At 40.7% G+C, this 26,010-nt stretch overlaps 1 protein-coding gene across 1 annotated transcript in view; it reads left to right on the top strand.

The window, feature by feature from the left end:
• wars2 (tryptophanyl tRNA synthetase 2, mitochondrial) overlaps window positions 1–26,010 on the top strand; it is a 107,939-nt gene that overhangs the window by 29,887 nt on the left and 52,042 nt on the right. Inside the window, exon 4 of the mRNA XM_049595102.1 lies at window positions 18,918–19,083. Within this exon, the coding sequence (XP_049451059.1) occupies window positions 19,045–19,083 (39 nt within the window). The 5' untranslated portion in view covers window positions 18,918–19,044. The remainder of the gene's footprint in view (window positions 1–18,917; window positions 19,084–26,010) is intronic.

Here is a 26,010-nt window from a genome sequence, read left to right as displayed (position 1 = left end):
TTGTTGTGGTTGCTGTATAGGCACAGTTGTACCAAACCTGGCAACCTTACTGCAACAACAGCATTTAGAGAAATTGTCTGCATGTAACTCCCCAGGAAATGACATTTTTTTCATATCTGTTTGTGTACAGATTTAACAAACATGGTATGATGTTGGACAAAGATGTTGAACCTTTATCTGTCCCCTGTGGATGCTGAACAAATATCCCTCTTTAAAACCTTTGAACACAAAAGCAAACCAGGTGGTACTGCAGGCTCTACAACAATGCTAAATAGCTGCATATATGAATATAATTTGTAGGAGATGAAGCTGCTTTACAGGCTTATAGCTGAGTTTATGAGCAAGCCGTCTGATGTTATTCCATATATTTTCTCACATCTTCTCTTTATCCGTTTTGGTATCTCAGATTGAGGTTTTTATGGCGAAGCTCACAAAAGTGTCAGACGCCGCCGCAAAAAAAAAAATCTCACATCTCGACTTTTCTGTACTGTTGTTCTGAAATACTCTCGCGCTCTCTGTTTCTCACTCACCCAGACACACCAGCGTGCATACATCTGTACAGCAGGTTGAGTATCAGGGCGCTCTGCTACATGTGCAACATCAATCTGCCTTAGAAGTCTGCTCCACATGATGTATCGGCTGGTGTTAATGTGTGTGTGGGAGAGTGTGTGTGTGAATAATATTAAGCGAGTGTTGGTGTGTGTGAGTAATAGAGAACAGGGAGTGTGTAAATGGTGATATGATGCAAATTGTACCAGATTACGGTGCTGTGATTAAGCAAATTAGGCTATAAAGAACCAGAACCTGTTAATATGCTATGGTCTGAATGATTTTATGTTTGTCACTGTTTCTGCCAAATAGAAAGAATGTGACATAATCTGTATGAAAGTGATTAAATGACTGATCTTCTCCTCACAGTACACTTATATCAAACAATATATTATCAGTTTTAACAAGGGGTCTTAAACATTATTCAGGACAAGGACCCCTAAGGTCAAAGAGAGACAGAGCCATGTATTGTATAAAACTGAGTTGCACTTGAGTAGCTGCTTGGTCAGCAGCAGTAGCAGCATGGCTAGGTGCAGCATGATACGCAGCCAGTCACCGTTATTGTTTGACAGCACCTGGCGCCATCAAGGGGAAACAAAAACGAAAGTTAAGGCAGCTAAAGTCAGAGTGGGGTGGGTGGGAGGGGTGGTGGATTGGTCCAGCAACTACTGTTGCTTCCCGTGCATGTGTTGGCAGAACATAACCATGTGCATTTGTTGTTGAGGAGTAAAAAAGGAAAATGTCAAATTGCGGTGTTGTACTGACGTGGTGCTTTTATTTTGAAAGAGACTGTATGTAAACGGTACATTTCCTGTGAAAACAGAAGTGAATTTTGAAAGAAGACAATGCATGTAACAGGCTGAAGTTGATACAGTGTCCCAGAACATCAACAACCAACACACCCAGGGTGCCTTGCACGTCGTATGTGGACGTGGAAAATCCATGACCAAATGTCGATATGTGACGAGGTCGGAGTGAGAATGTGTGGTAGACCCACTGCAGTAACTCTAAGACCCCCTGTTGAAGACAGAGGTATCAATGATCCAATTTCCTCTGAATTCACTAAAATATTACTGTATACTTATGTTTCGAGTTCATTTAAAATTAATTTAAAATACAGGCCTCTCATCCTCATGCAAACTGAGTTTTAGGTCACAGAGATTTTTTAAAAGTAGAACATGAGCCTGAAACAGAAACAACACTGGTAGAGTATCTTTTAGTTTACATTATGTTGTATGTTTACAGCTGTATGGGGCGTCGGTGGCTTAGTGGTAGAGCAGGCGCCCCATGTACAAGGCTGTTGCCACAGCAGCCCAGGTTCAACTCCAGCCTGTGGCCCTTTCCTGCATGTCACTCTCTCTCTCCCCCTTTCACACTTGTCTGTCCTGTCGATTAAAGGCTAAAATGCCCCAAAAAATATCTTAAAAAAACAAAACAAAAAAACAGCTGTATATATATAGACAGGGCCTTAAAAAGAGAGATTCAGTGTCAGGAAAAGCATGTTTACAGCTGTCTGTGAAGACACTCATATACTTCAACATTAGGTGCTGGTTGAACTTAGTAAAGAACTTGGTAAAAACAAATGCAAACTCTATGAGATCCTTTCTCATATCATCAAGCACTCTAGCAAAATAGCAAACATCACCCAGTCCTGTACTCTCTGATCTTTACTCTGAGTCAGTTCGACTAAAAATCCTCCTCATCATGCAGGAGCCCTCAAACCCCCGTCCACTCCAACATTAAATCCTTAATTCCAGCTCCCATTAATATTATGAACAGTTGATTAAATACACACCAACCCTATGTCTTCTTACATTTGATTTCTTGTGTATTACTTTATATGTGCTGTGTGTATTTATTTATTATTTTTTAATCTGCACAGGTTGTAAACAAAAGAGTTTAATTATAATGGGCTGAGTCTGTATAACCATAATTCATACAGTCAGAAATATTACGCATTTGGTCAGCACATCAGTATTTGACATTTGCACGTCATTAGAGAAGCTGTATATCCTGGTCTTTGCACAAGTCAGCGTATAATGCAGACCAGGAGGGAGGTCAATCCCGACTCATTTACACTGCTAAAGAGGGATAACCACCGTGAGAATCCTGGTTCCTCCTGGAGGAGAGAAAATAACACTACGCCTTGTCCCTGGTCCCCGGGGTCTGGCCTCCACAGTGAAGTGAGAAGAGAGAGTAAACGCACCTCACTCTCAGAGGGAGCTCCGGGAAGGAGGGGGGAGGAGGCCCAGCCCCGGGCGGTCTGCTGCCAGCCAAGGTGAGGGATTGTAGGGGAAAGGAGACATGGCGGCCTCACTTCCTCTTGGCTCGATGGTGGAAGCCAAATTAGAGAAAAAGAAGGAGAGAGCATAGTCTTTGCCCCGTCTGTCATATTCCTCTCATCTCTCACTCTGTTTGTCTTTTTTATCTCTCTATCTCTTCAACCCCACCATCAGCCCCACCCCTCCTCCTCCTCCTCCTCCTCCTCCTCCATCCTCCCTCCCGCTCCGTCTACTGGTTTCCAGTGTATAAATATAATCCAGATGATGGCTAACCACAGGTCATTGGAGAGCAGAGGGAGACAACCAGAAATCACCAGGCCTGATAATCAGTGTGTGTCTTGATTACGTTGGCCAGTTTGGGTTGGTGTTCGTGAAGTAGCTCTCTTTGGTTGGTGCTGCTGACAGCTTGAACTTCTGCACTGACTTGTCGAGTCGTGGACAGTATCCAGGATTTTGTTTTCTCCACTTTCTCTATTTTTGTTTCTTTCTTTCAGAGGCTTTTTCTCTCTCTTGGCGCAATCACACTCTTGAAATTCTTCCTCCATCTTGACTCCTGGCCCTTTTGGACCATTACCACTGATTCGGCTCAGTTTGTCTTAATTCCTTGAATATTTGTCTTTTCTCTTTGTTGTTGTACATTGTTTCTTTATCAAGTTTGCATCTCTTTTGGTAAGTCATAAATAATTCTTACTTGATTTATTTTGATGTAATTGGAGCTACTCATGATAGATTTTTGAATACTGATATCAGTATCAGAAAATGATCTCTCAAGGGATATTTTTATTTCTTTTTACAGTTTTGGTAAGAATCCCTCAAATAAATACGTTACCCACAAAATTACCCTTTGGATTTCAATGACTCGCCACATATTGCATTAATTTTGTCTCACATACCACCACAATGAATGCAGAATTCAAAAAAGGTGAACCTTCATTTGAAGTAAACATGTCGGCATTTAACAGCGCAAAACTATATCCAAACATCCTTTTAAAATTGTCACACAACATGTGCAGTATAATAGAAGTCTTATTTGTCCAGTCGTGTGCTCAGTACTTCCCAGAGACATGTATTTTTGCTAAAACAATACAATATAAAGCCTTATAGTGCGCCCTGAGTGTGCCGAGGCATGTGCCTGCATTTTAACGAAGCCAAATGAGCAGGGAGATCTGGGCGCTGGCAAATTGAAGGGACGTTTAACATAGTTCATTTACACATACAATCCACATTGCTATAGAGTTGAGATGTGATACGTGGATGACACAAGTATCCAGTACAGGTAATGTAATTTTAATGAATACAAGTATTATTTGAGTAAAATGTGAAAAGGCATGAACTGATGAGGAATGAGGGTGATGAGGGAAGATCCTTGTTGTGTTCAGTCTCTTACTCTTGTGATCAGAAATGAAGCTCATTTCTGAGGCTGTTCTGTAGATTGTTTTCTAATAAATAATGAATATAGCAACTTCTAATCAACGTGCCAATTTCAGGTTTAAAAACAACTACTAGTTATGGCCAAACCACGTCCGGTTTAAGCTGCGCCAACTTCTGGTTTAAGATCTGGATGCAAAGAATTAAGCAGGTTGAACAGATACAGAAAATGGTGTGCTTGTTCATCCCTTGCTGAGCTCCACAAGCCGAGTGTCATCTAGATCCATTATGTTGGAGAGAGGGCAGACACCTCTACAGCTGATAACTCAAACCAAATCTAGATTGATAAGTTACACTACAGGTCAGAGGAAAATATACATTTTTGATTTTTGGGTTAATTGTCACTTTAAGCATGCTTCACATAGACTACATGCTAGTTTTAGTTAAATTAATTTCACTTTGATTCACTTTAATGGCCTCATATAGTAGCTAAGTTGTCAGTGAAAAAAATAACACCTAAATCTGTCATCATCACACAGTAACAATATAAACTACAGAAAACACTTGATATTCCTGTTAATATCTGACAACATATTAAAACTATACGAAACAGTTTCAGCTTGTGCATGCTGCTCAGCATTTGCATTTAACCTTTTTCAAATAAACCAGAAACATCGTTTCTAGTGTGGAAAAGTTTTCACAAAGTCGATGAAACCACAGTTGTATTGTAGTAATCATCAAGAGAAGGTGTGTCAGATCAGGAAGTTACACTTTCCCCCATTATAACCTGAAGTTTTCTTCCTCTGTCAGCAGTCAGTGTTTCCTTCTTCCTCACAGTCTGGATCTCTTTCACTTACATCTACAGCAACTTCACACAGTGCTGTGTTTCTCTCTTATCTCTTATCTCCTGTCTTCAGCCTCTGCAGTGTGTGTGTGTGTGTGTGTGTGTGTGTGATGCTGACAGTTCACCTCTCTCGTCTCCAGCTCTTGATGACCGGTCCTTCCTGGTGCTGACACACACATCTGGATGACGGCTTTGAGGTCTGCAGTTTTCATCAGAAATCAACACAAGCCATCAAGTTACATTATACTTTAGGCCGTTTTAGCCGAGACAACCTGTTGAGACTCCGGTCGTTTTTTTTTTTTTTTACCGATGGTGCTAAATGTGTTGCTAAACCGGGAGCTGATTACAGTAACAGCTAATTTCACAGTGTCATGTTGATGAGAGACATGACATCTGGTTAAGACAACAGCAAACAAACTGGAGGCAAAAGTAAAAAATAAAATGAAGCTCAAAAATGGTAATCATGTTCAATCAAGGAAAAGTTTCTTGGCCGAATGGAGACTTATTTTTGTCTACTTCATCCAGTAATTTATTGACCATAATCTAATTTACATTTTTACTAAATTGTCTTTGAAACAAAAATTCTGAAGTGCTGTTACATTTTTCCCTCTGTCTTTCTTTATTTATTTCCGCATCTTGTCAACATCAGTTTCCAACAACAGGGCAGTAAGCGTGTCGCACGGCCGCTCCACCAACACATGCAACAGTTTTTCAGGGCGACTGTTAGCTGCAGAAGAAGTGCATGTTTCAGATCAAGGACCCGCTTTGTGGTTTAGTGGCACTTTGAACATAGTTAAATATACAAAGTAGAAAACACTTGAAAATGGCTTTGTAATTTCCATCGCAAACATTTGTTCAAAGATGGCACAGACAGAGAGATGCCTTAAAAATAGCTGGCAGCACCACAGCCGGCGTTTGATTGGAGAAAAAGTGGCGAGCCAACAGAATGAAGCGTTTTGCCGCTGTGGTCAGTCGGCAGAGGACGAGTAGAGACAGAGGCTCGACTGCTGACAGGGTTCGTTTGACAAGAGATGCCTTCGAGTTCATTTTAAAATAACTTCTTCATCCAAAATGGCCAGTGTGTCTCTGTCGAAACTGAGTTAAACTTTAAAGTGAGACATCAAATGAAATCAGTCAGGGAAAATAGAAAAGGAAACTAAGCTGGAAATACATTTTTAGATAGTTTATAAATAAAGTTTAAAATGGTCGTCTTGCTAAAATTTTAAGTTCCTGTTTTATCTCGCTGTTCCCTTTCCCCGTTTTTAATTAAAAAAAAAACACAACAGTCATTTTCAGACGTTAGTCAAACACACACAAAAAAAGTAATAATAATCCTTTATTTTTGAAGCAGTGACAACCAAAGCAGGTTTTGCTGTCTGAAAAGGTGTAGACAGAAGCCTTAGCTTATTGCACATTCCCCAGGAGCGTAAATGCAGACAGTGCAGGCAGGCAATGTGATTGCATTTAGACCCCTGGGGTGGTGGGGCCCATGAACAGAGCGGCCCTTACAAGTGATTCAGATTGCCACATATGAAATATGCCTGTGTTCAAAGATAAATGATTAAAAAAAAGAATGTTATAAAATTTAAAAACGGTGCCATTTGCTATAAATAAATAAAAGTCAAACCCTTCTGCGTCTTCTTTTTTCTTTTTCTTTTATTTAAATAGTCAGTAGGTAGTTAAAACGAAATGATATGCTTTTTCTTTTTATGCTTAAAATCCATTAATATACTATGAAAATTGTTCAGTTAAATGATAAATTTCTTACTTTCTTTGATATTTTTGCCAGATATGCGGGTGATGATTGTTGGGTAGTATTTATGTTAATGTCTAATGTCAAGTCTATTTCTGTCAAGACAATACATGTACAGTAGTGTTCACTGGGGCCAGTTGTGACTTCTTTACACCACTGACCTACCCATTTTACATTTATAGTTTTGTACTGTACCCTTTAGATTTCTATAAAGAAAATTAAAGAAACACAATATTTGCCAATCATATATATACAACAGTCCCAAACAAAAATTCATATGCACACACTAGTGTTCATAACTTGGTTTTATATTTGTTAGTCATCAAATTTTTTTTTATATTTTGAAATATTTTTAAAATCTTTTCAAGTGAAAGACTGAAACACCTCTTTGTGTTCGCTTTAATCAGTCGGCAGCAGATGGGACTCTTTAAGGCCTTTGCACATTGAGTCTGTATTTTTAGTCTGTAATTGCTGCACATTTAATAATAAATACAACCTTGCTTTTTGTCAATCACTTACACATCATCTGGGAAGCCTTCATCCATCATGAAAGTTTTTGCAACAGGGTTAATTTTCCATCTGCGTGTCCCTACCTAACATAGGCTGAGAGCCACAGTTCAGGATCAGTTAGAGTGCAGATATCGATGGCGTTCTTTTTGAAGTGTGATTCCAGTATTTCTAGCCGCACATCAAACTGGACCACAGACATCTTGAAACAGTCACCTGGAAACAATGATGAGTCCACAGCTCCTTTATCAGCAGGTGAAACCCTCCTTGTTCTGGACGCTTTCTCAGGATTTCTTTTTCTACTTTCAAGAAGTGAGACGACGACAAAGTCATTCTCAGTGCTTGACAACTCCTGACTGTCATATTGCGAATTTCAGTTTCTGTTCATAACAGCTTTTATAACGATGGATTAAAAGAGGAATAAAGAATAAACTGGCTTGGTGTGTTAAGGCTTTGAGGCTGGATTCCTGTGACATAAACGGGCCCAGTGAAACTCAGATTACACGTATCCATTACACCCCAAAAGCCCCAGATCTGATGTGTGTCATTAACTTTTTATTAATTTGATTATTTGAATATTTGTTTGGGAATTTGCACCACTATAGTACACTGACCACTGGCCCTGCTGTATTGTACAGTATAATCAAAGTCTACTTCTACCATATCTCATTTCATTTAATCAAATTACCACAAAACTAACTGACGTACAGAAACCCTTGTGGTAGGTAGTATTCTATTATAGGAGTAATAATGTGTTGCTAGTTCTCTTTGCAAATATAATTAAGCTGTCATCTGCAGTGAGCTGTCCAATGGCCACTAACAGGTTAATCCCGTCATGCTTTCAGCAAATGTCCCCACGGACGTTGAGTCTGAGTGATATTTGCTTAAAACAACACTCAGGAAACTGCTGAGCATTTCTAAAAATGAAACTAAATATTTGTGACCGGGTTTCGAAGATTTAATTCTTCGGTAGGAACCAGTGGGCTTCGGGCTGACAGCCTCAGTCAGGGTTGGGAAGTTGGAAATATTGAGAGTCAGACTGACACGGGATTTGTGGACAATCAGAATAACACATAATAACACCTCATCTGCATTCTCTCCATCAGTCGCTGCAACATGTTGGATGTTTGAGAGCGATCAAACAGTGGTCAGTGCAGGTTCTCTCTCCCTCTTCCTCTCTGGGTCCAGTGTATAAGTGTTTTAAAGTTATGATAAATACCGATCTGGCCTGCGTTCTCTCCCTCTCACTGCACACATAGCACAAGAGCTGCGCTCCACTCAGTGGGTCTGGTTTCAATTTCTGGAAAATGAAGAGGTTGTGAGAAGGAGAAAGGAAAAAACTCCTGCCTTGTAAATCCATTATTGTTCAGGATATATCAGAAATCCAGCTTTAATAGCACTGTTTGTGTAGGATCTACTCTCAATCCCCCACTATATAATCCTATTCGCCGACCAGGGCTTAGCTGCACAAATAAACACGGTAATGGATCCCCTCACATACAGCAAAGAGAAGAGGCAAAGAATGAGGCACCCTTCGGCCCAATCTTTTCCAGATGGCACCAATAGATCACATTATTTACATCGGCTGTGTTCGGGTTCCCAAGGCAACGCTGCTCTGTCTTACAATCGTTGCTTCAATGACCCGAATCCTTTCTCTTTTTTTTTGTTACCCGGGCCTTGATTAGCGCAGAATCCGAAGAAGATGGATCTCCTTCGTGGAACAGTACGCTACTGATGCACAGATGTGGTGTCACTCCAACGCACCTTCTCGAGAAGATAAACCTCCCGTCTCCCACCTCCCCCCATATGGGTTTCCTTATGACATTCAATCCCCGAGCTGGGCGTGCATTATGCACTGATCAGCGCGCATCGTTTCCATTAGCGTAGCTCGCTCCCCTTCGTTCACCCATGAACTGCGGTACGATCTTTGGGACTCATTACCCCTCTGCTCTCAGTGCGGTTACGGATAGTTAGCTTCGTTCATGACCCTTAATTGTTTCTCCTTGTCTTTTCTGCTCAGTGATGAGCAGCCGGGTGGACGAGGATGTACGCTGCAGCATCTCTCCGGCAGGCGGAGACCTCTGCATGAGAGAGAAATCTGCTGCAGTTGGTGTTTATGAGTTAGCATTCTGATTCTGCCTGCATGTGACCTTTTTAATCACGGTAACAGTCAATCTGGAGAGATCTGGGGCAAACTGCTGATGCATGCTGCAGAAACAGAAGGATCTCACATTGAGTACAAGAGGTCAAAGGACATTTAACGGACAGATAAGTTTTCATTGCTGGTAGCAGGGAGGGGATTCCTGTGAGGATTTCAGCTGCCAGAAGTATCTCTTGCTTGTTTATCAAAGGTTAGTCAGCTGTGGAGTCTGGACGCAGCATCTCTGAAACCTCAAAAAACAGCATGAAGGTCGTTCAGCCTCATGAGAACGGTTCAAAGCTATCGTATTTTCCCTTCCATCTGAACTGGAAAGGTACAGTACTGTAGTAGTGTAGTGAGGAGATCTCTCAGCCCCTGCCAAATCTCACTGTCTTCTTCTTCCTCTGCTGCTTCTTCTTCCTGGCTGGGAGTCAAGCCTTCAGGCTGTTTGCCTCATGGGTCTTTCCACTTCTAGCAGCGAGGGAGACGGAGGAGGCTGGCGTCAGATTCTGACATGACGGAGGAGAGCAGAGAGAAAAAAAACAACAACAACAGAGAGGTCGGAGGATGTTAAGACCTGGTCGTTCTCCAGAAAGTCTGTGTTTTCGGAGTTTGTTGCCGTGTTGCTGCCAGATACACAGTGTGTGAGTGCGTGTGTGTGCGTGTGTGTGTGTGTGTGGGCATAAACAGTCTATGTGTTTATGCGGGATTTGGCTATTACAGGTTGTGAAGGCCATGGTTTCAGTAGTGATGTGCCAATAGCCAAGTTTTGTAGCAGTACTCTATATATTAAGATTTGATGATTCTAAAATCTGTAAAAATGTTCCTCTAATCAGACTCCTGTTCAATTTATACCAATCTTGGGAATTACAATTGCGTATTTTTTTGTCTGCAGCTTGTAAACACTGTACCATAGCCAACACTAATTATGCCGTGGTTAGCATTGTCGCCTCATAACAAGAGGGTCCCTGGTTCAGACCCATGATGGGGTGTTCTAACCTGTTGGTGTAGGAGCCCCTCTGTACTTAGCTTGCATGTTCTCCTTGTGGACTGTGGGAGGAAGCTGGAATACCCAGGAAACCCACGCTGACAAAAACATGCAGGTTAATTGGTGACTCTAAATTGTTCGTAGGTGTGAATATGAGTGTGAATGGTTGTCTATCTCTGTGTCAGCCCTGGTGACCTTTCCAGGGTGTAACCCACCTCTTGCCCAATATCAGTTGGGATAGGATAGGCTCATAATCGCCCATTTAACATGGACATCTTCTTCGACCCAACCCCTCAGGGGGTCTTGGGGGGAGGCATTTTTAGAACCTTAACAGCTAACCATATTAGAGTTTTGAAACAAAAATGTTAGATCAGGGGTTCCTGAAGTTTTGACAACTGAGTGCCATTTTAGGGAGCCAGATATGATTGAGGGCCGCATGGGGAAAACGCACACACTATGACTTTTTTTACGAGATGTTTTTGACAAAAACTATAACAGTTGATAGTGATGTCGCCAACATAAAACTCATACTACATATTAGTTTTCCATTTTTAACTACATTTGAAACTAATGAAACAGAGAGACAGCACAGTGTTTGACATTGATTGTATCTACCAACAGCAGTCAATTAACAGCTTCTGCTGGGGTATGGCAACACCACTTGGACAAACAACACGCAGAACTGCTGTAAACTGTAATACTGAAACCAGTAGTAATAATGATGATTTGTTAAGTTTATTTGTGACTGTGTTTACATTTGTTAATGATTATTTTGGGTGGTGATGTGTGGTTGCCTGTCGAAGCATAGCAAATGTTTTTCTTGATATTATTATCAATATATTAGTGGGACACTTTGAGCATACCCGAATATTTGGGGGGGAATTACTCCCTAGTAATGTATCAATATTTTGATAGTAACAATGGGTCACATGACTGTCTGACTTAGCTGTTTCCCTTACCTCTACAGAGGTGTATAGTGTTTCTAGTATTTTGGTTTTTCCAGCCGGCAACTTCACTGTTTTGGTTCATTCTCACTGCTCTTATCATTTTGGGCTGCAGCTGTTTTCACTCTAAAAACTCAACGTACTCTACCTGCTCAGCTCCAAACTGCAGATGGACACAGTTAGCAACTAGCAGGGGAACATAGCTGAGCATTTAGCAGCTGAAGTGACAGATATTTCTCTCAGGAGTTGGTGGAGAGCACACATAGAGCTAAAAGAGAGTGAAGACTGGACTTACTATATTTGCCAGGTGATCAGAAACATTAGTCCAGATAAATGCTAATATATGCAGCTTTTTGCTAACATATTCACTATATCCACTTAACAGGTGTAGACATTGGCTTCTTTTTGCAGGTTTAACTAAATAAATAATAAAAACAAAGTGGTTAAAGGCATGGAATAATAAAGCTCTACAGATATGTGCAGGGGTGAATGGAAGTCATCACAAAACAAAAGATTAAATGAAGTGTAAACGACATAGGAGCTGTTAAATATATGTATCATAAGGCAATGATTGGAAAACATTCAGTATATAATAAAAGGCCAGTGGTGGGACATGAACATAATCAGCATGAGGTAAGATGTAAATTATTGATCCCTGAAGAGGAAATGGTTTGAGTGAAAATTACGGATAATTTGTTGTCATGCAAATATAGAGCTCCTGTGGGCTGCGAGCCGTCTCACTGTGTTGACTATTGACAGATTTACAGAAGAACATGTGTTTGCAGTTTTCAGATATACAAATTTACAGTCCACTGCAATACCAAATGTGCATCACTGGCGACCTTGCAGCTGGAATTGTGCAACCTTTGACAAAGAAACACATTGATGAGCCTGTGTTAAACTCCCCGGTCACTCAGCCAGTCCAACATCGACCGCAGAAGTGTCTCTCCCCCCTCTCCCGCCTGGAAAAATGCACTCCGACTGCGTGTGTTCGATTCCTGGCTCGACCTGCGCTGTCATATTTCTCTCACTCCACACGTTCCTGTCTTTGGGGCGATAAAAACTAATAAAACATTGCCGAGAAGTGGCTGCCCACCGCTCCCCTTCCAAAAAACTCAATTAAAACAAAACAATGAGCAGTTACTGCACATTATTCATCCTGTAGCTCCCTGACAGGGATAAATCATCCTGCTTAATGACAGATCGGTGCATGATTCTGGCAAATATATGAAGTGACAGTGAGCTGTTTTGAACAGATGTAAGCTGAAGACGAAGAGGAGGAGGAGGAAGCTGGAAATGTAATTATAATTAATGTGGGTGGGTTGGAGGCCGGTGAGTTCGGACAGTAAGCAGAGGCTCGTCAGTCTGAACCCGGATGGTTGCGGGTGCGAATCCCTTGTTGCTGAGGCCGCTGAAGGCAGCTGAATAAACCCAGCAGAGGAATGTAGAGGCAGCAGACAGGCAGCAGAGAAACTCATTAGGAGAAAGCTCTGTAATTTCGAGGATGTGGTATTATGTGGGACAGGCGTTTTGGAAGGTTGGACAGATATAAGGGATCGACCACCTGCCTCCAGCACCTACTTAGTATGTATAGGCTGTTTATTTATACAGCAGGTAGGTCCAATCGAATGATTTCACTGGACAAGAGGCATTCAATGAGTGCTGATGTTGAAAATAACATCAGTGGGACTTTTAACTATCCACAATCACTTGGCTTTACAATTAAACATTAAATAGCCAACATTAATTGTTGTTGTAACAAACTTTGTAGGAAGGAAGAAAGGAGGCCTGGGTACTTCACTGCAAACACATCCCGGTCTCTCCGAAGTCATCGAAATCTGGCACTTGGTCAGTGACTTCCAGCATCAGACACCGACGTAAAAGCCGTCCTTTAGGTGTTGGCATGTTAGCGACGTCAGGGGGAAATGTGGCAGGACAACAGCAAAAATTAAGGCGGCAGAAGTCAGAGTAGGATGGGTGGGAGTTGTTGGTGAATTGGTCCAACAACCACCGACTTACCAGAGGCCAACGTTCGCGTCCCGTAAGATTTTCCTAAACCCCACCATGTGCTTTTTCACCTGCGTGTGTTGGCTAAACATAACCACGTGCGTTTGTTGTAGGAAAAAGGAAAGGAAAAAAATACATGAATTTGCATTGTTGTACCAACGTAGTGCTTTTATTTTGAAAGAGAATGTATTTAAATGTTAAATTTCCTGTGAAAACAGAAGTGTATTTTGAAAGAAGACAATGCATGTAACGGGTGGAACTTGACACGGTGTCCCAGAATGTCAACAACCAACACACCCACGGTACCTTTCATGTCGTATCTCGCCTTGAAAAGTCCATGACCAAACGTTGATGTGGGACGAGGTCGGAGTGAGAATATGTTGGCAAACATCCAAGTGTGCTCAAATGACATCAGCCATATCGCGCCGATACTGTCTGATCAGAACCATGTGGTTCATGTGTGTTGTTAAAACGGGACAAACAAGGTTTTACATCTTTGGGCTCTTTACATATTAGCAGCCAGTCACCAAACATGTTTGTGCACTGTCACTACCAATGTTATTTACATGAAACAATGATTTAGATTGGTCTACAATAACTAGGATGGGCAGAGCAAAGATTTGAATAATGACCAGCCCCAGAACATGCCAGGTAAGCCATGTGTCATATTGATATTCTCATGGGAAAGGGTTTTGAGTGAGTACTTGATGCCTTCAGGTAAAATGGGACATTTATCTGAAGTGAAACTGTGATGAAGTGGGTGAGAATGTACCTTCACTCACCACTTGTCCCTTACATGCTCTTTGTACACAGTATACCATGTTACTTTTACATACGTTTATTTTACTATAATTTACCATTGCTTTCGTAACATTACACCACTTACTATCCCGGGTTTGTTTGTGTTCTTGTTATGTTACAGTTAACATCAATGCACATGAGTAAATTAAAACAAACACACAGTCATAAGTTGGTTTCAGTTACTTTTATTGTGTTTCAGGTTTGAACTTAGTCGAATTGTTTGTTCCTTTGTTCCGACCCACCATGCAGGATTGTTTGAAAGGCCGCTGCCCAGCACTTCCTGTCTTTTATAGTTTTAGTGATGTCATCAATGACATCATTGGGCTGAACTAAGTGGAGGGGTTTTCTTTTTGTAGGAATATTTCTTTTGTTTAGCGCAGTTTAAAGGAACCGGTTAGGATTAATTACTTTTAGTAGTTCATTTAGTGATGTAAATGTGCTTGTAAGTTAATCCTAGGTGTTTATTTGATTTCCTTGTGTTAAGGTTACTGTGTATTGCAACCTCCTTTTGTTCTGGTACGGGCTGAGGCAGTCTAAGTGTGAGTCAGTCCCTCTGTATAAAGGCAGTTGAGGTTTGAGCTCGAGGCTGAGAGGAGAGACCCTGCTGCTGTGAACATGTGGCCTTATGTTTGATTTATTATGAGTTAATTTTCCTCAGTTGTTTGCTTGGCTTTTTGTTTGGTTTTTGTTTGTTTTTGCCTAATTTGCACATGTAATGGTGAGCACTGTAAATAAATGTACACTTTGGTGGAGCCAAGAAGTCTGCTGAGTCTGCCTACCTACCACCTTCCTTGACACTCGAGCTAAACTATCTCACAGAAACCAGCATGTTTTTAGTCTGCCAACTGCCATTCAAATCATGACTCATGCTATGGTGTGTCACCCTGTTATATAACAGACATTTATAGTATTTTTGTCACTTAAAATAATTAAAGATGATGCAGTGAGTCCACATCAGCCTCAGTAGTCCAAAATTAGTCATCATTGTTACACACATTCATGTCCTTTGTGGACAATATGGCACCAAAGAAACTGGCAGCAAATGAACAAGGAAAGACAATGTCTAACAATCTTTATGAACAAATAGCTATGAGTTACATTAATGATTTACTGAATTAATGACTGAACTGATAAATGGATTTAACCATTTACAAATCAAACATGACTGTCCCATTTTACCTGAACATGTCATTGGAGTGAGGAAGGGGTTCTCGATGTGTTTGGAGGTCCAAAATTTCTAAATTATTTTGCTTGGCAACATATTTTCTTTTTAGAAATATAGCAGAGATCCATAACAAGTTATAAAACTAACACTCAAGGTAGTTTTCAGAATTTTAGGTGGTTTTCTTGGTAATCAACCAAAAAGTGTCCCAAATGACCTGACTTCACCCTGTAACAAGTAACCAATTTGACAAGATTATTTTATTGCAGTTAGACCAAAAAAAAAAGATTTTATTTTTATTTTTATAAATCTAAAACAAATATGTATTAATTTAGAAATATTGCGATGATAATAATACAAAAAAATCCCATAAATAAAAAAACTAAAGTGAAATATAAAATTAAATAGAAGTTAAAGGCGCTGTATGTAAGAATGTGGCCAAAACGGTTATTGCACTCAAATTCAAAATACTGCCGCAAGTCGTGTCCGCCCCCCCCTCCCCTACAGATTCAAGGTTGCTGGACAGCGGCACGCTGGAGACTGATTTGTTTGCCCACGGGCGGCTGCCGTGGCAGGGCCGCGTCGCCATGTCCTTGATCTTCGGTTTCCCAGCAGACCGTTCGAGCAAGTCCGGCTTCTCTGCTGCTAACGCTGCTGCCGGGATACAGCTGAGGAGGAGCCGGCTGCTAATGCTATGTACTGGGACACTGCTAATGCTGCTTGCTGTGCTGCTGTAGCTCAGCTGTAACTCTAACTGATGCTGAGACTCTACTGACTGCGTGACTGGTAGACAGCAGTGGGTGGCGCAACAGGCCAAAACACAAATTCAAAACATAAGCATGATGCAAATATTCTGGCTGTACTATTGTTGTCGGTAAGATCAGTATGTTATATGGACATTATTCCTTATTCTCTGTGACATATTAGGATGATTTTATGACTATTTGCTTTATATTTCTTACATATAGCTCCTGTAATTATTGTCAGATCTTAAATCTGTCTCATTTTTTATAGTGGGAAAGATAATCCTCTGAAAATTAAGTCTTTCAAGTGTTTGCAGTCAAGAGGAGAATAGACCTGCGTCTTCAGTTAAAACATGACAAGCTAAAACTTTTGTGATACACATTTATCTGTATAACAAATGACCATAAAAGAAAAGAGAAAAACATCCCTCAGAGAGCAGGTGTTGACAGGCCCACAGTCATCCATTGACTGTGTGCCACTAATTATGCTGCTAATTATAAGATGATGTTGGAGTTTCTGTTTTTGCTCCGACTGTCTTTCTCTGAGTCAACGAGTTTCTAATTTGGCTCATGAGTATGAAGAGTAAATATAGTGTATGTATACCATACAGCTAGGTTTGACATTAGCTTTAGCACAGTGTTAGGGAGGAAGTCATGTGGGTGCGAAAGAAGAGGAAGACAAGTTGAAGTGAAAAGCTCTGCTCATGCTGCAGCTTAAGGTGTCAGAGTTACGAATTATTATCCACAAATGTGTTTTTTATCAATAAAAATATATATATATATTTTTTTTAATTATGAATATTTACTCAATGCAAAATAGTGTTAGGACACACGCAGTGTTTTACTTGGAAGTCTCCTGTGCATCGTTATTGTCATTCTGCAGATGTTTGAAATTTAATTATTGGTTTTTGGTTCCAACCTAAAATAGCTGCCATACAACAATCATTTAGGGAAAATCAAAAAGAGTGTGACACCACGTCGCAGTTCAGCACGAAGGTCTGCAGTGGGAAGAGAGAAGAGAGACACAAATGAGGGGAAGTTCCCCGTGGATGACCTATAATTTCACAGACGAGGAGCATCTTTGTGTCACACCATCTCTTCTTAATCATGTATCTGCTCATAAACATGTCTGCTGGGAAGCACTCGTGTCTCCTCTCATGGCAGCGAAGCATTACTCAGGTCTTTTCATGTCCTCGGTTGTTGTTTCCAGATGGAACCACAAGGGAAAATGCCACACTGTTGGACTCAAAAATAACTTCATAATTTTACATCCTTGATAGCTTGTTGGCCCCTCTGATCTACGCACTCTGTATACATCACTGCGCCTCTTACGTAGATGTATAACACGACTGTTATAGTGCATGAAACAAGTTTTCCCTCCTTTCCAAATTTAATCACAGACACACACACTGCTTTACTGAGCTAATTTCCAATTTGAATATGCAGCAAAATTAGTGCCAAGCCGACACATTGCACTTCACGGTTACAGGCCTCCATGTTTATGACAGTGTGTAAACAGTGGTTGTTCTGCTCTGCCTTCCTCTGTGCGTAGCTCCGTGTTCGCTGAACCTGATCTCGACTGCGGCTCTTCATGCTCTTTGGTGTGTTTGCAGCTCCAGCAGGACTTGACCCAACATCCATCTGGGCCAGACCCTCTTGGCCTGGGCTGCAGCTGGAGAGCACACACACACACACACACACACACACACACACACACACCAAGACACAGACACACACACCAGCACTCTATAATGTAGACACACACATAAACTGTTTATTGACACACACATATGCAGAGCTAGAAAGAAGGCAGGCACACACTGATCTCTCAAAAACATGCTTACAAACATTCATAAATACACATGCATGCACACTTATACATACATTTGGAGGTTTAGTTATACCACTTGTAAAAATTGTTCAAATTTATTCATTAGGAAGGTTAATTTCTATTTTTATTTTTATTTCAATTTTTATTTTTGTATTATATTTTTAAAAAAATGGTCTGGTAATACTTGCTTATCATGACAAAAAATTGTGATTTTTTATTTTATTTCTTATTATTATTAAATATAGGTTCCTAAGTCATACATTTGTTTTGTCCCTTCTCAGAATTTAAAAATAAAAAATCATATGCAGCATTACTTATTTTTTTACTTAGTTTTCTTCTTCTTCTTCTTCTTCCTATTCTTGATAATAATACATTTAGTTATTAATGTCAAAATTACAGACAGACATTTTTTCTTCTAATTTTTTCAAGTCATATTTCTTAGACTTTTTTTTCTTGTATCACCATTTGATCATTTTGTGGACGAAAAAACAAACTTGATAATGACAAAAGTATAGGAGGTCATTCTTAGAGGCAGACCTGGGCCTCAATATCATACACCTACTTATACAAATAAAATCATAACCTCACCCCAATCCTGCTTTTTAATCATGAGTCAATATTACTTTGAAGAGTAATAAACTTGACTTTTGCAAACCTGAGACTACTGATGTTGCTCCATTTTGTGAACTGATGCTTTCATAACTGATTCACTGGTGTTGTATCATAATAGTGACACACAATGACCTTGTTTCATGTGCTCTACAAAAATAATTGCATGTCTGGTTTCCCCCAATTCTTAAAAAGCAGTGTAATTGTCCTCCCATCCCACAGGAATCCCACAGGACCCCAATTAGACACACAGACAGACACTCCACATACATTCACACTCATAGATGAGCACACACTCAGCCGTGCACTCCCTCCCATTCACAAACACACTATACTCACGGATAAACACACACTCTGCTGTCTCGCTGACGTTTCTCTGTTTTCCACAGCGAACCCGAGGGCGGCGAGGCTGAGATGAAAATGAGCAGCGGGTTCGGCGGGCGGTTCCAGCTGCATGACTTCAGTAAAACAATCCTCCGTCACACACGCTGAAGATCTGACGTGCTGACAGCAGTGATGAGGCCTCGGAGCAGATATTACACATCTATTACACATGTGAGCAGACCCGCACATATGCACTAAAACACACACTTACATATGTGGTACCACTGCGCCTGCCTCTTCCTCGCATATGCACATACACACGGGGAAAGGACATGCAGATATGGCTAATGCTTTGGGAAAATGTTGAACTTTAAAGTTACCACCAACCAGACAGAAAAATAACATTAAGAGAACACATAAGGCAGCAGACTGAGAAATATTTCTGAAAGTTTAATAATACATTTTGGCTATTTCTTAAATGACTGTAAAGATTAAACAGTGGCCCTTATTTACCTCCGCTACAGAGAGAATCCAATAGGGTGCATAATTTATTTTTAATTCAATAAATTAATTCAGTAGATTCAGGATAATGCATCCCTCTGCTGCTCTCTGATTGGACCGAAATACTGTTCTCACTCGCTAATTAATTGCAGTCAGTTCTACTTTGCAGTTTTTACGTCCAGTGTTAAGCCAGTGTCACTGAACCCACACACTTCCTGCACAGATGTTTCACATTAAAAGCCTTCCAGTGGCTCAGCAGGTAGCGTTCCACGTGCAGAGAGTGTGTTTTGTTGACAGCGCTACCAATTGAAAAAACAGAGCAAATAAAAAAAACCTCCTCCTCTCCTGACAAATTCATCTTGAGTGCTTTATGGCTGCATTGATATTTGTTCTTTTGAGATCCTCCCGTTATGTTATACTTTATGAGTTTACGACATTAATCATATCACTGCGAGCTGCATAAGCCACAATTCATCATATGTTTACAGTTGTGGGTGTAATAGTGCAGTCTGTAAACACATAGAAAACAGCTGTGACAAAATGAAACAACACTAAAATTAAAAAGTGTGTTTTTAATACAGAGAAGCCCAATCGGCTTTATAGATTAAAACATAGAAAGAAATATACATTTATTACATGCAGGTTTTTATACACATACATACTTATAGTATTAATGCATCCATATATGTAAATAAACATACATACATGTACACCAACCCAGTCACCAGGAATCTGTAAATCACAGATATGTTACAATTGCACAGTTATTTTGTTTTCATGTTGATATATTGAAAACTTGACGTTTCTTTATGTTTCAACAATGCTGTTGTTTACATGTGGTTATATTTAGGAACAAAAACCACTTTGTTACAGTTAGGAAAAGATCATGTTTTGTTTTAAAATACCCAGTTTGGTGGCACAATCCCAGCTGGAAACACAGTGATGTCTTTGTAAAAAAAACAACAACTGCTTGTCACTGCACTATCCCAGCTGGAAACACATCAATGTCTCCGGATAAAACAACTACTTTTTGTGGCATTATCCCAGCTGGAAATACCATGATGTCTTGGAGTAACACAACCACTTTTCGTTGCACTATCTCTGCTGGAAACACAAAAGTGACTTTACCCCACAAGGAAACGCAGAGATGTCTCGGTTAAAAGCAACTGCTTTTTGTGGCACTATCCCAACAGGAAATACAGTGATGTCTTGGTATAAAACAACCACTTTTTTGGCTGTATCCCAGCGCAAAACACAGCAATGTCTCCGTAAAGAACAACTGCTTTCTGTGGCACTATCCCGGCTGGAAACACAATGATGTCTCTGTATAAAACAAGCGCTTTTTGTGGCAGTATCCCAGTGGGAAACACAGCAATGTCTCAGTAAAGAACAACTGCTTTTTGTGACAGTATCCTGGCTGGAAATACAACAATGTGTTGGTAAAAAGCAACTGCTTTTCATAGCACCATCCCAACGAGAAATGCAATGAAATGCAATGATGTGCAATCACTTTTTGTGGCACTATCCTGGCAGAATATGCAGAGATGTCTTGGTATAAAACAGTAATATTTCGTGGCACTATCCGTGCTGAAGACACAGCAATGTCTCCTTGAAACAACCACTTTTGGAGGCAACATCCTGTCAGGAAACGCAGCAATGTCTCAGTGAAAACTAACTGCTTTTCGTGACACAATCCCAACAGGAAATGCAGTGATGTCTTGGTATAAAACAACTGCTTTTGGTGACACTATCCTGTCTGGAAACACAAAGATGTCTTTGTAAAGAGCAACTGCTTTTTGTGGCACTGTAGCCGGTGGAAACACAGTGATGTCTTCTTGGGGGAAAAAAGAGTGTTTTTCCTGGCATTACCCCAGCAGGAGATGCAGCAATGTCTTGGTAAAAAGCGCCTACTTTTCCTGGCATTATACCCGGTGGCAACACAGTAACAGGTTGCCAAAAAAACATCCAAGTGCGATGGCCAAAAAGCCGCTAAAAACACAGCAATGAGTGGATAAAAAAAACCAAGTTTTGTTGGTTGTTGGTCTTGAACACTGCTCTGGAGCTTGGCAGGAATCTTGCCTTGGTGATATGCCATCCACTAACCCCTTCACCTCCCAGTGACAAACTTAGCTCATGAGAATCGTTGATATGATACATATGAAATGTACAAATGTAACATATCAGTGCCAACATCAGTGCCAACATTTTCATCTGGTGACCGGGCTGCGTACACATGCGCCCATTTAATATACACTCTCATTTCTTCCATTACCTCAATAATTTAAATTTACATGTCTAGATCATTTAGGCCGTTACATTTCCAAATAGTCATACGTAATTTTGTCCATGCTATTTATAGGCACAAAAATTATGCAAGCCTCATCCTCTAATTTCTGATATTCTCACCCAAAAACCCTCCAGATTGCCCCTACACAAAATCATGTCTTTGCAGAAGCATATGGAAGCCTGAAGCCCACATGGTGCGGGCTGCTTCAGTGAGTACACAACAGTAAACATTTTTTTACATGAGCTGTAGTATAGTAATAACTGATAGCTTACTGGTTACTGTCCCCTCTGATACTGGGAGGTTTGGGGTTTGACTCCCAGGGAAGTCAGAGCAAATCATGACATGAATCCTTTTTTCTCCACTTAAAAAGAGGAGACTCTTTCAGCTCTCCGGGCTGTGGATGTGGGTGTTGGCATTGTGGTCATGAAACCAGATGAAACTTGTGTGATTGCTGTGGGAAAACGGAGCAGAGAGACCGTCTCATAAACATCACCATCCATCCATCCTGTCAGAGTGTCCTTCAGCGTCTGCTGGTTACCTCCCTGCTCGCTGCTCTGGATTAAAACATCAAGTGTCAAAAAATATGAGATGTCTCCTCCAAAAAACAAAAAATCATCATACTGTAATCGTCACAATTTTGGAGCCAGTTTTTGCTGCCCAGGTGTAATTTTCTCAGATAAGCAGCTTCCTGTTTTACATCTGTACGTAGAGCAAACACCAACGACCTCTCCTTCACTCTCTCCTGCTTTTAAACGAGAGTAAATTAGGTGTTATAATGTTGCGGCTGTTTTTAGTGGCTGCTGAGAACACACACACACACACACACACACACACACACATACACACATATTTGTACACACCCATTGGATCGCTGATATTTGGGCAGACAGTTTATTCAGTGGTCTAACTCTTAATCAGTCATCAGGTTCAAGGGGGGCGATAGCGGGCGATATATGCAAACACACATACACACATACACAGCTAACTGGATAACAAGGTCACATTTGGAGATCAGGATTTACTTTGGCCGGTGTTGCTGCTCTTTAATGATTAAATCATGTATTGGTTCAGTTTTCATTACTTGTGTTAGCACATATCTGAGGCTGAGGGACTGACGGCAGCTCAGCCTCACGTGGAGCCAGTGTGCAGTCAGTACAGGTAAATAATGTGACCATAATGTCTCGCACTGTAATTATATAGTCAATCCTTTCTCCCTCGGTTACTGGCAGTTACTGGTTTTGCATTCTAGCAGAGCACTGGTGGAGTTTACAGTGATAACAGTGACAGATTTGATTTTATTTCTTCTTATTTCAGACAGAACTTCACTGTTTTCTCATTTTGGAGGCTGAGATGATTGAAGTAGATTTTATTATCTGTAGCTGATAAAGCTGCAGCTTGCAAAACACCTGCTGTGACTTTGTTAGAAACTTAATATCTGACTTATTTGAAAATGAGAGGCCTGCAGAGGAGGCTTAAATATGCATTCATTGGTTACATACTGTTATGCTAAGTTGCAAACCCCTTGCCCCTACCACTTGGCCCTTACCCCTCTTACCCTGTTCACATCTTGGGGTAGGATGTCCCAATTTAACCCGGTCTCACTCTGAAGACCTTGAATATTGGGGCTTGGTCGGTGACTTCCAGCATCAGATAAGGCATCAGGGGGAAATGCAGCGGGACAAGAACGAAAGTTAAGTCCGAGTAGGGTGGGCTGGAGGGATGGTGGATGGGTCCAACAACCATGACTTTGACCCGGGAGGCTGATGTTCGCTTCACACTTCCTGTATGAATGTAAAGCCAGACCCTGTTCTTTTTTTCTTAACCCAACTATGTGTGTGTGTTGGCTAAACATAACCATGTGTTACAAAAATGTCAATTCGCGGTATTGTACTGACTCAGTGCGTTTATTTTGAAAGAGACTGTATGCAAACTAGGACTGTCCCCAACTAAGAATTTTCCTTGTTGACCAATAGTCATCATTTAGGGCCATTAGTCGACTAGTCTCCTGCATGTTTACAATATCAATTTAATTATTAAATGATATATTTTGGTGGTTTGAGTTGAAGGTGTGAGAAAGAATAGTATCAGTAACATTGTTAACACTGTGCTACATTACAGAGAAATACAAAACCGAACTAATGAACCTTCATTAATATAGGCCTATATTTTATCTACAAGTGCACGTCACACACTGAGCGAGCCGCCTGTTAATGACGCTGTGGGCTAATGGGCATGTAGCTACTTCCATGTTTCAGATGATACGTCATGTTTGTAGTCGACCAATGAAGATGAGTTTACATATCACCTTGGGTTCGTCCTTCACCTTCTCAAAATGATCCCACACTTTGGATTTCCTGCCCGACATGTTATTAACTAGCCTGTGGAATAACCGCAGGTACCAGCCCTGGAAATTAACCTGACTCCTGTCTGACTGCTGAGCGTGGTCACTTACTGTGACTGTCCTTTCAAATTAAATTCCCACATGGTCCAGTCATATAGGTTTGGATTTATTTTGACAAGGTGCAGCTCCTAATAGAGATTCATGTTTGTTTTATTTTCTTTTTTATCTGCGACTAAGCAACCAATGAAATCTTGCTGACTAATGATCTTTCTGGTCGACTGACGGTTGGTCGACTATATACAGTCAGTGACCTCCCACATGTGTGAGTAATAGAGTGTCAAACATTAAATTGTGCAGAGGTGAAACAAAGAACACTTCCTGATTCAGAATCCATCCCTTTGCCTTATTTTAGCAATTATGAAAACAATATATTTTATAGTTTATTTAAATGAAAAAAGACTGTTGTATTCATGTGACACAGTTATGTTGAATTGTTAAACTGGGTCATGTGATGCATTTATTTTGTGTCTCGTCTGCTCAGAACTTAACTAAAAGTGTATATACTTGAACACAGTGGTTAGATTTTTGATTTGATCTTAGTGTGTTCATACAGTATGGTTCAGTTTTACAAGATAAAAGGATTTATGGACGAGGACAAATGGATGAGTTTTGGAAATGTATCTCAGACTTCCTCAGATTCAATAGATAGCAGGGCACAGTCACTTATAATGTGAGATTGGCTCAAACTGACCAGGGCTTTTTCCAAAATAAACTGTATGAGGCTACAGCTGATAATGTCAATAGTTGATTATACTGAATGTTGCCCCCTTGGCTTTAGTGTTTGGGTAGTGACATACTGTTTTTTATTAGAGACAAACACTGTTTAATCCAGTCCTTCAACTCATTATCTACACTTACAGTCTTGTGTTTTTGATTTTGGGAAGGCAGCACTCATCCTTGGTGTGTGTGTGTGTGCGTGTATGTGTGTGTGTGTGTGTGTGTGTGTGTGTGTGTGTGTGTGTGCGCGCTGTAGAGTTTTATGAACAGAACAAAATTTCCTTTCATGTCTTTTATAAAATTCATAAGTAAAACCAGAGAAACAAACTGAGATGGCATTAAACCAGTGAAACAGATCAAAAAAGCCCAAAATGTTTAATCAAAACTGAGTTTCTTTGCATGACTGTATCATGGGGAGGGTGTGTGTGTGTGTGTGTGGTGGTGGGGGGGTGTTGTATTGAGAAGTGACACATTAGTTTAACTTCATGTTAATGAAAGAAGGAAAAGATGAGCGCATGGAGAGGCATCTGACTTTAAGAACAGTGCAGTCTTGAAGAATTACACGACAGAGCAAACAATGAAAAACTGTCATCTAAATTGAGTTTGTCTGCGTGACTTCTAGTTTCTTTGGTGGGCTGTTGGGAGGAGGACTGTGGGAGGTGGAGGGGGGAGAGGGGGTTCATATCCAAAGAGACAGTCATTATTTTTCACGTCACAGGGAATAAATGAGGGCTGTCAGGCTGACTAATGACCGGGTCTCTGCTGCGGTGGAATCAGGAGAAAGTCTCCGTCTACCGATGTCAGTCATTTTCTGATGGACCCCGGCGCTGATGGATTGTAGGATCTGGCTCTGATTACACGCTGCACTGGCATCCACTCATCCCCCGATCCCTTTGTTATTTTGGAAACGGGTAATAAACACACATACAGCAGACATGCATGCATTCACACACACGCAGATACGTGCACGCTCGCTGCTGCTCTGCTGCAGTCTTCATCAGTTTTGACACTTTGCTCAGACCTCAGCTCAGTCAGAGGCTGCGTGGCGGAAACCCCCGGAACACACAGCACGTCTGGTTCCCAGAAAGCTACACACAGAGCTCTCAGTTACACTTTTTTTATCATGCTAAATGGCTAATAATGGCTTTGAAGTACACTCTAATGACAGAGAGTAGGACTGTAAATGCTTTAGTTGTGATGAAGATAAATACAGAGTGCAGCACGGGGTCAAGAAACTACATGTTGATGATGT

Source organism: Epinephelus fuscoguttatus, linkage group LG13 (genome assembly GCF_011397635.1).
Source record: "Epinephelus fuscoguttatus linkage group LG13, E.fuscoguttatus.final_Chr_v1".
Taxonomy (NCBI): domain Eukaryota; kingdom Metazoa; phylum Chordata; class Actinopteri; order Perciformes; family Serranidae; genus Epinephelus; species Epinephelus fuscoguttatus.
This window is presented reverse-complemented; position numbering and strand designations above follow the sequence as displayed.